At 37.3% G+C, this 13,605-nt stretch overlaps 1 protein-coding gene across 2 annotated transcripts in view; it reads right to left on the bottom strand.

Annotated features, from left to right (window-relative positions):
* Positions 1-13,605, bottom strand: part of EVI5 (ecotropic viral integration site 5) — a 275,206-nt gene that overhangs the window by 153,093 nt on the left and 108,508 nt on the right. For both annotated transcript variants that reach the window (XM_030825042.1, XM_030825043.1), the window contains exons 11-13: positions 3,262-3,315; positions 745-777; positions 49-195 (exon numbers count right to left, since the gene is read on the bottom strand). In XM_030825042.1, the coding sequence (XP_030680902.1) occupies positions 49-195; positions 745-777; positions 3,262-3,315 (234 nt within the window). The remainder of the gene's footprint in view (positions 1-48; positions 196-744; positions 778-3,261; positions 3,316-13,605) is intronic.

Raw genomic sequence — 13,605 nt, 5'->3', positions numbered from 1 at the left:
AAGGAAGAGGGATGAGAAAGGTGAGAAAAGCACTACCAGACTCCTTACCCATTGTTGTTGGTGCTGGAGCTTCCTGATGGTATTTTCAGCTTGCTCCAGCTTAGCAGTGGCCTCATCACTCTGCTGTTTGATGGTGGCCAACTCCCGTTTTATGAGGTAGTTTTCCTCAGCCTCCTGGGCTCTTGTCACTTGTCCCTTAGGACATAATTTTTTTGTGTGTAAAGCAATTTAGGATAGATTCAAGAAAGACTGCCTTTGTGAGGTTTAGTTATTTACTCTGACATGTTAAAAAAAAAAAAAAGTCACCTCAGCGAATAGAACAGCCTAGGTAATCATTAGCTAGCAGCTTGTTATTGCTCCAGCAAATTTTTGAAAACTAAACGAAAAATTCACCTGACAAGAACAATTCTTTCAGTCAAGAAAAATTTAATTCATGCAATATTACTGAGTTGTACATGCAGGACTAAAATTTTCAATGAATAGTAGTTAATTTCACAGAATCCACTTATTGACATTTTGAAATAAATACTTTAAAAAGGTTAGCTTTAAAACGTGCAAAAACAAACCAAGATAACACCTTGTTATAAAAAATTAAATTTATACCCACATATACCACCCAAAAAATTATTTCTAGAAAAACGCATGTAAAATTGCATGCATTAAAATATGAATTTCAAGGTTTAGGACTTTCCTTAGAAGTTAGAGAAGATGTTTAAAAAAACTAAAACAAAACAAAAACTATACCTGTATCAATCTATCTGCCAAGGAAGCACTTTCCTACAAAAGGAAAAATTCAGATAGAAATATAAGAGAAAGAAATAAAAGTGATAAAATTAGGAAAAAAGAAACAAATATACCCAAATTCCATCTACTTTTCATTGCTAATTAAAATGGACATTTACATTTTAAAACCATTTTTTACTGAATGTGTTTTTATTTTTAAACCTTAAGAAAAATATATAAAAACAAGGATAGGTGGTTGAAAATCATGTGTTTCCAGAAGATACCAAACACAAATTCCAAGTGGTTTTTCATTACCTGGAACAAGCAAATTTTTTTGTTTGTTTTGTTTTTTTTAAATAGAGACAGAGTCTCACTCTGTCACCCAGGCTAGAATGCAATGGCATGATCATGTAGCTCATTGTAACTGCCAACTCCTCAGCTCAAGGAGTTGGTCCTTCTGCTTCAGCCTCCTGAGCAGCTAGGACTACAGGTGTGTGCCACCACACCTAGCTAGTTTTAAAATTTTTTGTAGAGATACAGTCTTGCTATGTTACCCAGGCCAATCTTGAACTCCTGGCCTTATGCAATCCTCTTGTCTCAGCCTCCCAAAGTGCAGGGGATCAAAGGCGTGAGCCACTGCACTCAGCCAAATATTTCTTCTGCTTCTTTTGATATATTTACATCTTTTAGACTTAATCCATATTGTCAACCCACTTACATGAAAGGGAGAAGGAATTTGAGTAAGCAATTCCAATTATAAAGTGTGACAGCAACTTGTGCAACCGCAGCTTTCGAAGAAACAAAGCAAGGAAAATATGACAAATAAAATTAATGAGCTAAACTTAAACTTTAGCAATAACTGAGAAAGTATACTTTTTTATTACAGAATTCAATTGATACATAGTATTTATAGAATTCTAAGTGCTAAGTGACACACCTGGGCCATCTAAGCCAATAAAAAAGGGAACTCAGTTTTCTAGAAGCAAAATCCAAACTTAACACTTTCTTACAGCATCGTTATCCTTCCGAAGGGTGAATGAAATATTATAATCCTTTCCCAGTTTAAATGTCTTACTCCAAAGATTAAAAAAAAAACAACAACTAAGAAGATGCATATTTGACTGTAAGCTAGATATTTAGTGGGAAAAAAGAGTATATAATTAAAACAACTTAAAAGCAAGCTCAATCTTCCTGTGGAGTCACCAAAAGTAGAATTATTCTCATAGCAACCCTAACATGATGACAGAAAAACAGGGAAACTATTTTTGACTTAATATTATGTATCTGCAATTATTACACAACAACGGCAGACATGTAATAAATATCCTGTCCTTATGTACTTCTATTTAATATGAAATCATCAATACTTTTCAAACAAACGACAAATACTGCAAAATACCCATATTTCCATTTATTTATTTCTTGACTATCTGTAGATTTTCAGGGAAGATTTTAAGATCCTTGGCAATATGATGAGGGGTATGTTTAAATCTACTTACTCTCATCTCTAGTTAAAGAAAGAAAGAAGTGGCTGGGCACAGTGGCTCATGCTTGTAATCCCAGCACTTTCGGAGGCCGAGGCAGGTGGATCACGAGGTCAAGAGATCAAGACCATCCTGGCCAACAGGGTGAAACCCTGTCTCTACCAAAAATACAAAAATTAGCTAGGCATGTTGGCGGCCGCCTATAATCCCAGCTACTCAGGAGGCTGAGGCAAGAGAATCGCTTGAACCTGGGAGACGGAGGCTGCAGTGAGCCAAGACTGAGCCACTGCACTCCAGCCTGGGCAACAGAGGGAGACTCTGTCTCAAAAAAAGAAAAAAGAAAAAGAAAAAAGCACCAAAAGAGTTTGTGAATTCAGATGTCTTTCTTTTAATAAAGCAAAATTCTTAAACCATACCTTTACTACTCAATTCATTCTTATAGCATCTGTAAATGACTACAAAAGATTCTTCATCAAAAGCACAGTATGAAAAATAATGCAAAATCTCCATATTTGCCCAATTACTCTATGTAAAACAGAGAAAATCTAACATGTAGATACTAAAATAATTATAAGAACTAAAAGTTTATGCACAATTCCTTTGTGTTGAAAATCAACATGAGAGTGAATTTTTATGTAAGGAATCAGTCACTTCAACTAAAAGCACTCCTAGGCCTTAAAGGAATCACTGCCACATTCAATATGCTAGAAAGTCCAAGGCAACATTTGAAACTCATCTTTAAATGCTGTATCAGAATGGACTCCCAATTAAATTCTAAAAGAACATGCTTTTTAGAAATTATGTGTAAAGAAAACAAATAGTATCAATATGTTACTCTTAATCTCAGTTAAAACGTGAATATGAATGTTTAAGAACCAGTACAACTGATCAATTTTTATTAGTAACAAGTTATCTGGCTAAATAGTAAGGTAAGCAAGCTAAGCAGTCAATACTACAACATAGGAGACATGTGCCAGAATTTTTGAGGATTTTTAATATACAGAAAAAACACTAGGCATTCAACAGAAGCTTGCATAAGTAGTCACTTACTTACTTTTTCTAATGTCTCGATGCGCTGTTTTAAAAGTCTATTTTCTGTGCGTAACCTCTGCCAAGAAAAAAAATGTTTTATTTGCAAGCATTTTTGAGAGGAAAAAAAAGATTTCTAAATCACAGTCCTGAAAATGTATCACCTTTTATAAATAAGAAAGGAGTCTAAGGAATGATTACATTATCAAATGTCAAAGACTCAGAGTAAGAAATACACAGAAGGCAGGGCACCATGGTTCACGCCTGTAATCCCAGCTCTTTGGGAGGCCAAGGCAGGCAGATGGCTTGAGCTCAGAAGTTCCAGATGAGCCTGGGCAACACGGCGAAACCTTGTCTCTATGAAAACTACACACACACACAATTTAGCCAGGAATGGTGGTGATGAGCCTGGGCAACAGGGTGAAAACTTGTCTCTACGAAAAACACACACACACGCGCACGCATGCACACACGCACACACATACACAAAGAATGGTGGTGCGAATCTGTCGTCCCAGCTGCCTGGGAGGCTGAGGTGGGAGGCTGGGAGGTGGGGGCTGAGGTGGGGGCGGCGGAAATTGTAGTGAGCCGAGATTGGACCACTGTACTCCGGCCTGGGAGACAGAGTGAAACCCTGTGTCCAAAAAAGGGAGAGGAGGAGAGGGGAAGGGAGGGGTTGGGAGGGGAGGGGAGGGGAGAAGAAAGGAAAGGAAAAAGGGAAAAGAAAAGGAAAAGGAAGGGAAAGGAAAGGGATAAAGAAAGAGAAATAAATACACTACAGCAAAGGAAATAATCACATTCATCATTCCAGCTGTGATTAAATTTAAACTACACTCTACAGTACATACAGAAATAAGCCCTTTCTTTTCTATACTTACCATAATGACTCATAATCAAATATTTTCTTATGCGTTTTAACATCCTCACTAGACAAAAAAGATTCTAACTTGCCTACCTCCAACAGAGCCTACCTATATAATAAATATTCAAATGTCAGTTGAATGAAGGAATAGGAGATCTAAAAAATGTATGTTCATAGGCTAAACATCAAATTTTCCATTTAGGGCCCGGCTCAGTGGCTCACACCTGCAATCCACTTTGGGAGGCCAAAGGCAGGTGGATCACTTGAGCTTGAGTTCAAGACCAGCCTGGACAACATGGCAAAACCCTGTCTCTACAAAACATATAAAAATTAGCTGGGCGTAGTGGCATGTGCCTGTAGTCCCAGCTATTTAGGAGGCTCAGGGGGAGGATGGCCTCAGCCCTGGAGGCGGAGGTTGCAGTGAGCCAGTATCACATCACAGCACTCCATCCTGGGCAACAGAGCAAGATCTTGTCTCAAATTAAAAAAAGAAAAAAAAAATTTGCCCATTTAGACTTCAATAGTCTCCATTTATAATACAGTATAGATGACAAGTTGCAAAATGCTGAAAATACAAAGAATTAATTAATTTTTTCTGAGAAAACAGCTCCAATTACTAGTATTTCCTCATAGTTCAAAAAGTAAAACCAGATTTTTTTGAAAAGCACTTTACCTAATTATTCAATGCCTGGTTCCCAAAAACTTGTCAAATTACTGTCATTAAGTATTAAATCCAAGTCACTCTACATTTTTAAAGAGTTATTTTTGCATATCCACCAATATAATTGCTTATTAATCCCCTTTATAAGTTATCTTTTCATTTTCAAATTCCTGAGATGTTGTCCCACTCTGTCGCCCAGGCTGGAATGCAGTGGTGCAATCTCAGCTCATTGCAACCTCTGCCTGCCAGGTTCAGGCGATTCTCCTGACTCAGCCTCCTGAGTAGATAGACCTACAGGCACATGCCACCATGCTCAGCTAAATTTTGTATTTTTAGTAGAGACGGGGTTTCACCATATTAGCCAGGATGGTCTTGATCTCCTGACCTCGTAATCCACCTCCTCAGCCTCCCAAAATGCTGGGATTACAGGCATGGGCCTCTGTGCCTGGCCTCAAGGTAATAACTTACATTTTTGTACCAAATTGTTCCAGAATTCAATCAAGCCTTCTTCCAGCCCCACCTTCCTATAAATTTCTGCTAAAAAATGTCTGTCTCAGAAAATTCTTCCATCAACTTAACCTGTTATTTTGCCAGTAAAGACTTAAATATGGTTTTATATAACATATAAAGTCTTAGTTCAGGGAAAAGAGAGACTCTATGAATTATTGCATCTTATTAAGTGGATCACAAATTGAAACAACTCTTAGAGTTATTACAAAATACTTGGCAAATTAGATTTCTTGTTCTATTCACTAAAATTCAGATGATCTGAAATAGACATTATGATATACAGGAAAGTTAATAACTAATCTCAGACAAAATAACAGCTTGAGAAGTAGAAAATGTTCTCATGTCTTGGCTCCTCCTACTGTGTGCAGCATAGTGGTCTACACAAATAAGCAATTATTAAATGCTGCTAAAGTCTAAAGAGCCAAAGAAATAAATGGGATTCTCAAAATGTTCTCAATCATATTTCATCAACAAAAGGTAATGTTTTATCTTAAAAGATTTAGAAAACTAAGTTTCCACCAGACAACTGAGTGAATAAAGTTATGACAGAAATCATGCTAAAATAAAATTTAGAACTGAAAACACTCATCTGGATTTCCTTCCCCAACCCCTTTTAAGGCTTCTGAAATTTATTTCATTATAAATAAAAATCTAAATTGATTTTCTTCCACAAACAACTAACCAAATGCTTAACACCATTTAAAAAAATAAATCAACACTTCCTCATTTGTATAATATTCACATCAGGAACTGATCAATAGAATAGACTTTTTCAGTTAATAGAGACCATTTCAGGGTTACTTTTAAGTTTCAAGTGTTACTGTCTTCTTTTTTTTAAAACTAATATCACAGTATTTTGGTAATTATAGCTTTGCTATCTGTTTTAATACCTAGTAGAGCTAATATCCCCCGTTCTTACATTTGTTTATTGTTCCCAAACCCCAATTACTAGTATACTCAAGTAGCTAAGAGACTAGGTTTTGAAGTTAGGCAGATTTAAGTTCAAATTCTTATTCTACAATTAACACTTGCACATGACATTCAATGTTTTAGAATCTCCATTTCCTCATCCAGAAATTAAGAGTAATCAAACTTACAGGGAACTGAAAAATTAAATGAGATAGCATAGCACCTAATATATGCCAAATACTCAGTTAATGATAAGCACTGCCCACAATATTTTTGAAGTTAGGCATGAATATTATTTTACTACTTTTGTCTATTTTTAGAATTATTCTTGATTTTTTTATTGCCCTGGAATTTTACAAGCAATTAAATTTCACTGAATTTGAGGGCCAGGTACAGTGGTTTACAGCTGTAATCCCAGAACTTTGGGAGGCCAAGGCAGGTGGATCACTTGAAGCCAGAAGTTCGAGACCAGCCAGGCCAACATGGCAAAACCCCATCTCTACTAAAAATACAAAAATCAGCCTGGCATGGTGGCACATGCCTGTAATCCCAGCTACTTAGGAGGGTGAGGCAGGGGAATCGCTTGAATCCGGGAGGTGAAGGTTGCAGTGAGCCAAGACCGCGCCACTGCACTCCGGCCTGGGTGACAGAGCAAGGCTCCGTCTCAAAAAAAAAAAAAAAAAAAAATCCCTGGGAAATCCATATACTTAGATAACATGGAGCAGTTTTTGTCTATCTTTAGTTATCTTTTTAAAATGTCTGTGTGTGAAGTTTTCCAGTGTTTGTTAGGTCCTATTCTATTTTTCATTTAGGTTACTCCTAGATATACTTTTATTTTTATTTCAAATGGAACTTCTTCTTCCAGTTTATTTTTGAACTGTTTATTGATGATACATAGAAAGGTTAATAACTAAAATCTACCACCTGACTGATTCTCAATAATTCTTCAATATCTTCCTCACATTTTCTAGAATAGAGTGCTTCCTAAACTTTAAAGTGGAAACCACAGAGAGGAAGATACCTAGATATAGCTACATAAAAAAGTTTATCTTGTACATTGAAAAAGAAAATAGAGATAATTTTTTGACCTACCAAATTAGAAAAAAAAGAGACTAAAAGTGAGAGCAAGAATGAAATACTTAGTGTTGGCAAAATCGTCATGAAATGGAAACTTGTTGCTAAGACAAACATACCCTCGACACATTCTTTAGGAAATTTACGTACTAACATCAAAAGTCTTTAAGATGCTAATATCCTGTAACTTATTAACTCTACTTTTTATAACTGGCTATGGAAATAATAATAGGAGACAAAAAACTTGTTATATACACAGATGTTAACCATTAGCATTATTTTTAATAAGAAAAACTGAAAACAACCTTAATATCCTGAAATAGGATAATCTCGTTTCAAATAACCCACTCTTCAATCACTATTTCCTATTCTCTCCAGCTTACTCAGTTTACAAAGTAACCCAACCAAACAATTGTTTTCATTGAGACAGTCTAGTGATCCCAACAACTTTTCACTGTCCCTCAATCCTTGATGTTCTCTCTTCCTTCTTGACAAAGTTTAATTTGCAATCATTATATGGCTCCCTTGCTTTTAAGCCCCCTTGCCCTTCTCTCCCTTCGTAGTATAACTGCCTGGAAAAAACACTACTCTGGATCAACTCTCTGACAATTTTGAGTCTGTACCTATGTCAGTAAATATGACCGAACAAAAACAAAAACATGACGTTTATTTAAATTACTGATCACTAAATTCAATATGGTTCTTAGCAATAATAACGTCCTTCTATCCCCCTAGATCACTATTTCATACCTATTCCTCTTTCTTCAAACCAGCAACCCTCCAATCCATTGTCTCTCAGTTGATAATCTTGCCTATGATTTCACTGAAAAAAAAACTGAGGCAATTAGAAGAGAATTTCACAAGCTCCCAAAACCACATCCTACATCCTACCTGCATTTTTGCCCATATATTTTGATTTCCCGTTATTGTGGATTAACTAGTCATGCTAGCATACTAAGTTACATCTCCTAACTTCGCACTAAATTCCGTATCTTCCTGACTCCAGTGATTATCTCCCATTCTTAATGATCAATTTTTCTTACTTGATTATCACCATAAAAGCATGCAGTTATTTCTCCTATCTTAAAAAAAAAACAGAAAACAGAAACAAAAAATTCAACATAATTACCCTCTCTAGCTACTGTCCCATTTCTTTTATACTTATAGCAAATTCCTTGAAAAATATCTCTAATTTTTCTTCTTCTATTCCAGTTAGGTTTTAGTACCTACCATTCTGCTCCACTTGTTTCTAGGATAAATTATAATCATGCTGGAAAATTCAGTGGTCGTTTCTCCATCCTCATTTCATAAAAACTATCTTCAGTATTTGACATGGCAAATCCTTCTCTCTTTCTGTCTCTTGGTTTCTAGGAACTACACCTACCTGGTTTTCTCCTAGTTTGCTACTTTCTACTTGTCTTCCTCATCTTTAAATGTTGGTTTATTCTCAGGCTCAATTCTTGAACTCTTCTCTATTTTATCTACACTCCTTTCCCAAGTAATCTCACCCATTCTCATGGCTTTCAATACTATGACCCCGCCAATAACTGCCAAATTTATATTTTGAGCTTGGCTTCTTTTAATTTCAGATCTGAATATTTAAGAAGCTAATTGGACATCTCCTAGGCATCTCATTCCCAAGATACCCAAAATTGGGCTCCTGGTATCCCCACTAAACCAAATCCTTCTGGAGTCTTTCCCATCTCAGGTAATGGAAACACCATTTATCTACGTGCTCAGACCACAAGGCTTGATTCCTCCTCCTCACACATCTCTACATTCTAGCTGTCCACTTTACATTTCAAATCTATTCAGAATCCAATCACTTCTTACCTCAGTCCAAGCCACCATCATCTTTTTTTTTTTTTTTAAGACAGAGTTTCACTCTGTCACCCAGGAAAGAATACAGTGGCATGATCACAGCGCACTGCAGCCTCAACTTCCCTGGTTCTAGTGATCCTCCTGCCTCCGCCTCCTGAGTGGCTAGGACTACAGGCATGCACCACCATGCCTGGCTAATTTGAAAAAAAAATGTTGTGGAGACAGGGAGCCACTATGTTGCCCAGGCTGGTCTTGAACTCCTGGGCTCAAGGAATCCACCCACCTTGGCCTCCCTAAGTGCTGGGATAACAGGCATAAGCCACCCTGATGGTAGGCATGCCTGGCCCACCATCATCTTTTGTCTGCATTACCACATCAGTGTTCATCAGAAATGCTCTCAATCCCTGCAATTTACTCTCAACACAGCAACCAGAAGGATCTACTGAACTTAAATCACATTTTGTCCTTCTCTACTGAAAACTGCCATCTAACCAGAGTAAAAGCCAAAGTCCTTACCACTGTTGACGACATCCTACATTATCTGCAACCTGCTCCATCTTACTTCCTACCACTTTTCTCATCATTCATGCTGTCCCATCCACGATGCCACCTTACTGCTCCTCACCAGGCACACCCCTGAATAGGTTCTGCCCTTCTTCCAGATAGTCACATATCTAGCCCAACACTTCCTTCAGGTCTTTTTTCAAAAATCACCTGGTTAACTTCTCTAAATTTTCCACCCAAACACTACTGTTTTACATTCCCCCTCCCTAAGGTTATTTTTTCTCCTTAACACTTTATCACCATCCAAAATACTGTACATTTGACTTTTCTGTTTATTGTTATTTCCATATTAAAATCTCCATGAGGACAGAACATGGTCTACTTCATAACCACATTTCAAGTGCCTAGAACAGTGCTTGGGCATCTAGTAGGCACTATAAATTATCTGTTAAATGAAGTGTTATTGAATAAATCGGGCTAGCATACCTCCCTTGGATATTATGTAGCCATTAGTTTTTTTAATGAAAAGTTTGATATGCCAGAGAAAAATGGGCATCCAAATCTCACATCACAAATATATCAACGTCTCTTGGAAAGCAGCAGCAGCACAGTGTATATACTGAAGAACACACATGGGCCTTAGAATAATACAAATCAGACTTCAAATCCTTGACTCTGTTTCCTCGCAATGTGACCACTGGCATATTATTTGAGCTTTCTGAAGCCTAATTTCTTCACAGGTAAGGATAAGAACCCTTTAATAATGCTGTTCTAAGAATAAGGGGAAATAATGCATGTAAGTGACCCATCATATGTTAAGGGCTAAATAAACGTGAGCTTCAATTCTAATACTTCACATTGATTGTTAAAATGTAATTCCTGGGCAACTCAGATAATACTTTTCTTTTCTTTTCTTTTCTTTTTTTTAATTTTTATGCCAGGTAGTGAATATGTGAGCACTTTTATATTATTTTCCGGCTTTCAGCATATCTGAAATGTAACATAGTTTTTAAACAGGAAAAAATACTTAACTTTTGACTAAAAACCAGTCAGAATTTCTCATACTTCCCATTTTAGGGCTTTAGATCTCTGTGTCCCAAAGCACAAATTTAAATATAAAAATTAGATTATCTGTTCGTATGTCTATCAGAATCACAGTTTTTTCCTTTTTAAAGATTTGTCGGTTACCCTAATATAAGCTAGAATTTTAGTTTTATAATTTTTTTCTTTTTTAAAATTGAGATGGGGTCTTGCTATGTTGTCCAGGCTGGTCTCAAACTCCTGGGCTCAAGTGATCTGCCTGCCTCGGCCTCCCAAAGTGCTGGGATTACAGGCATGAGCCACTGTGCCCAACCAAACTAGAATTTTAATATTTCTTACCTCCTCCCAATCAGGTAGAACATCAATAGACTGGAAGAAGATACTGATAAAGATGTTTCTATTAACAAAAAATTTCACACAGCAAAATTTAAGATTCTCCATATGAAGACATTATTAGCAAAATCTTCCTATAACACTTTTAGGGAAGAGGTGAAAAAATATTTAAAAGTCACATCTTAACCAGGGGGCTCACTGACAGATATAGTTCTTAGAATAGAAGGTCATCACCCCAAAGGTCTTATAATTTAATTAAAGTAAAAACAACAGAGACCTTATAAACACATTTCACAACATGAAAGGCTAATTTTATACTTCTATATCAAAACATCAAACAATTTGATGATCATACCAATGGGCTGTAAAAATAATGGCACAAAACTACCTTCCCATGGACTTTTAAAAAGAACCAAGGCAAGAAAGTACTAGTTTACAACCAGAACTCATTCTCTTGTAAAAGAGACTTTTGCAGGAGGGAGGGAGTGTGTGTGTAAGAAGTAGCATTTCCCATTTTACAGCAAGGCTCAATTAATATTATACCTGGCTAATGAATTGTAAATAAGGTGGTCATCTGATCATGATTAGAATAAGTTGTCAGGGTCTAAGTAAAAAAATCAGACACCCTGGAACCAACCCAAATGCCCATCAATGGTAGACTGGATAAAGAAAATGTGGCATATATACACCACGGAATACTATGCAGCCATAAAAAAGGATGAGTTCATGTCCTTTGCAGGGACATGGATGAAGCTGAAAACCATCATTCTCAGCAAACTAACACAGGAACAGAAAACCAAACACCAAATGTTCTCGCTCATAAGCAGGAGTTGAACAATGAGAACACATGGAGACAGGGGAGGGGAACATGACACACTGGGGCCTGTCAGAGGGTGGAGGACTAGGGAAGGAATAGCATTAGGAAAAATACCTAATGTAGATGATGGGTTAATGGGTGCAGAAAACCACCATGGCACGTGTATACCTATGTAACAAACCTGCATGTTCTGCACATGTATCCCAGAACTTAAAGTATAATAAAAAAAAAAGTATTCCATTGAAAAAAAAAATCAGATACCCCTAAATATGAAGTTTAAAAAAGTATAGTCATTCAAAAGTTGTTTTGCTTTTTATATCTGGTGGAATTGGGGAGTGAAGAAAGAGATGAAAATGGTATAAGAAAGAACTACATGGAAACAATATTATAAAAACAGAACAGACAACCTTTGAGATCAGCACTTTATTTACCTGATATGTTCCACTAACTTTCTCAACTCTTTTTTCTGATTCTTCTCTATAGACAATTTCATGCCAACTGCCTGAGACACATGGAGCTAGATTCAAAAACATTTCTTCAGGCATATGAACTATATCTTTCCCCAAAAAACAAAGTATAGAAAATACTGCAAATGGCTGGGCATGGGGGCTCATGACTGTAATCCCAGTGCTTTGGAGGGCCAACGCAGGTGGATCGCCTGCGCTCAGGAGTTCGAGACCAGCCTGGGCAATGTGGTGAAACCCTATCTCCACCGAAAATATAAAAAATTAGCCGGGCATGGTGGCGTGCACCTGTAGTCCCAGCTACTTAGAAGGCTGAGGTGGGAGGATCGCTTGAGCGTGGGAGGTCAAGGCTGCAAATAAGCCAAGACTGCCACTGAACTCCAGCTTGAGTGACAGAGGGAGACCCTGTCTAAAAGAAAAGAAAATACTGCAGGTATAGGTGAAAGTCTGCTAAAAATCTATTTTCTGAAAATGCCTTTTGGTATTCCTATATTTATGTACTTAATTTTATAAAAAACTTCAAGAGTAAGGATTGTTCATAGAACTGTGATTTTTTTTCAATAATACAGTGTGGTGAAATGAACAGGATGGCTTCCCCATCCTCAGATTCTTGATTTGCAGTTCCGAATATTTGTAGTATGTGAAAACCCACACTCTCTCCCGACTCATCAGGATGACGTACTTTTTACTTGCAGTAAAAGTACCGTTATTCATAGTACCTAAAAGAAAAGCAAATAGGGCTGGAAGCGGTGGCTCACGCCTGTAATCCCAGCACTTTGGGAGGCCAAGGTGGGTGGATCACGAGGTCAGGAGATCGAGACCATCCTGGCTAACATGGTAAAACACCATCTTTACTAAAAATACAAAAAATTAGGTGGGCTTCGTGGCGGGCGCCTGTAGTCCTAGCTACTTGGGAGGCTGAGGCAGGAGAATGGCATGCACCCGGAAGGCGGAGCTTGCAGTGAGCCAAGATCGCGCCACTGCACTTCAGCCTGGGCGACAGAGCGAGACTTCGTCTCAAAAAAAAAAAAGAAAAAGAAAAAAAGAAAAGCAAATAGTAGAGCAGCAGTTGGGTGACAGAATTAAAAAAAAAAAAAAGGAGGCAAAAACATCCACAGGGGTCTTTTCTATATATATAAAAAATGTGGAAGTATCTATTTCCATTTGATAAGGAAAAGGTGACAGAAATGGGAATAGAATCTCTAGAAAAGGGAGGAGAGTTGGTAAGAGAGAGTTAACATAAGAAAACTGGAGAGACTGTCTCCCTAGAGGCTTTTGAGGAGGACCAAGGCAGGAAAGAGTATTAGTCTAACAGAACCCATTCCCTTGTAAAAGGAGAAACATAAGGTGGTCATACAATGTCTTGCCAGATC

Source organism: Nomascus leucogenys, chromosome 12 (assembly GCF_006542625.1).
Source record: "Nomascus leucogenys isolate Asia chromosome 12, Asia_NLE_v1, whole genome shotgun sequence".
Classification (NCBI taxonomy): domain Eukaryota; kingdom Metazoa; phylum Chordata; class Mammalia; order Primates; family Hylobatidae; genus Nomascus; species Nomascus leucogenys.
The sequence above is the reverse complement of the archived record's forward strand: the minus strand, read 5'-3'. Positions and strand labels throughout refer to the sequence as shown.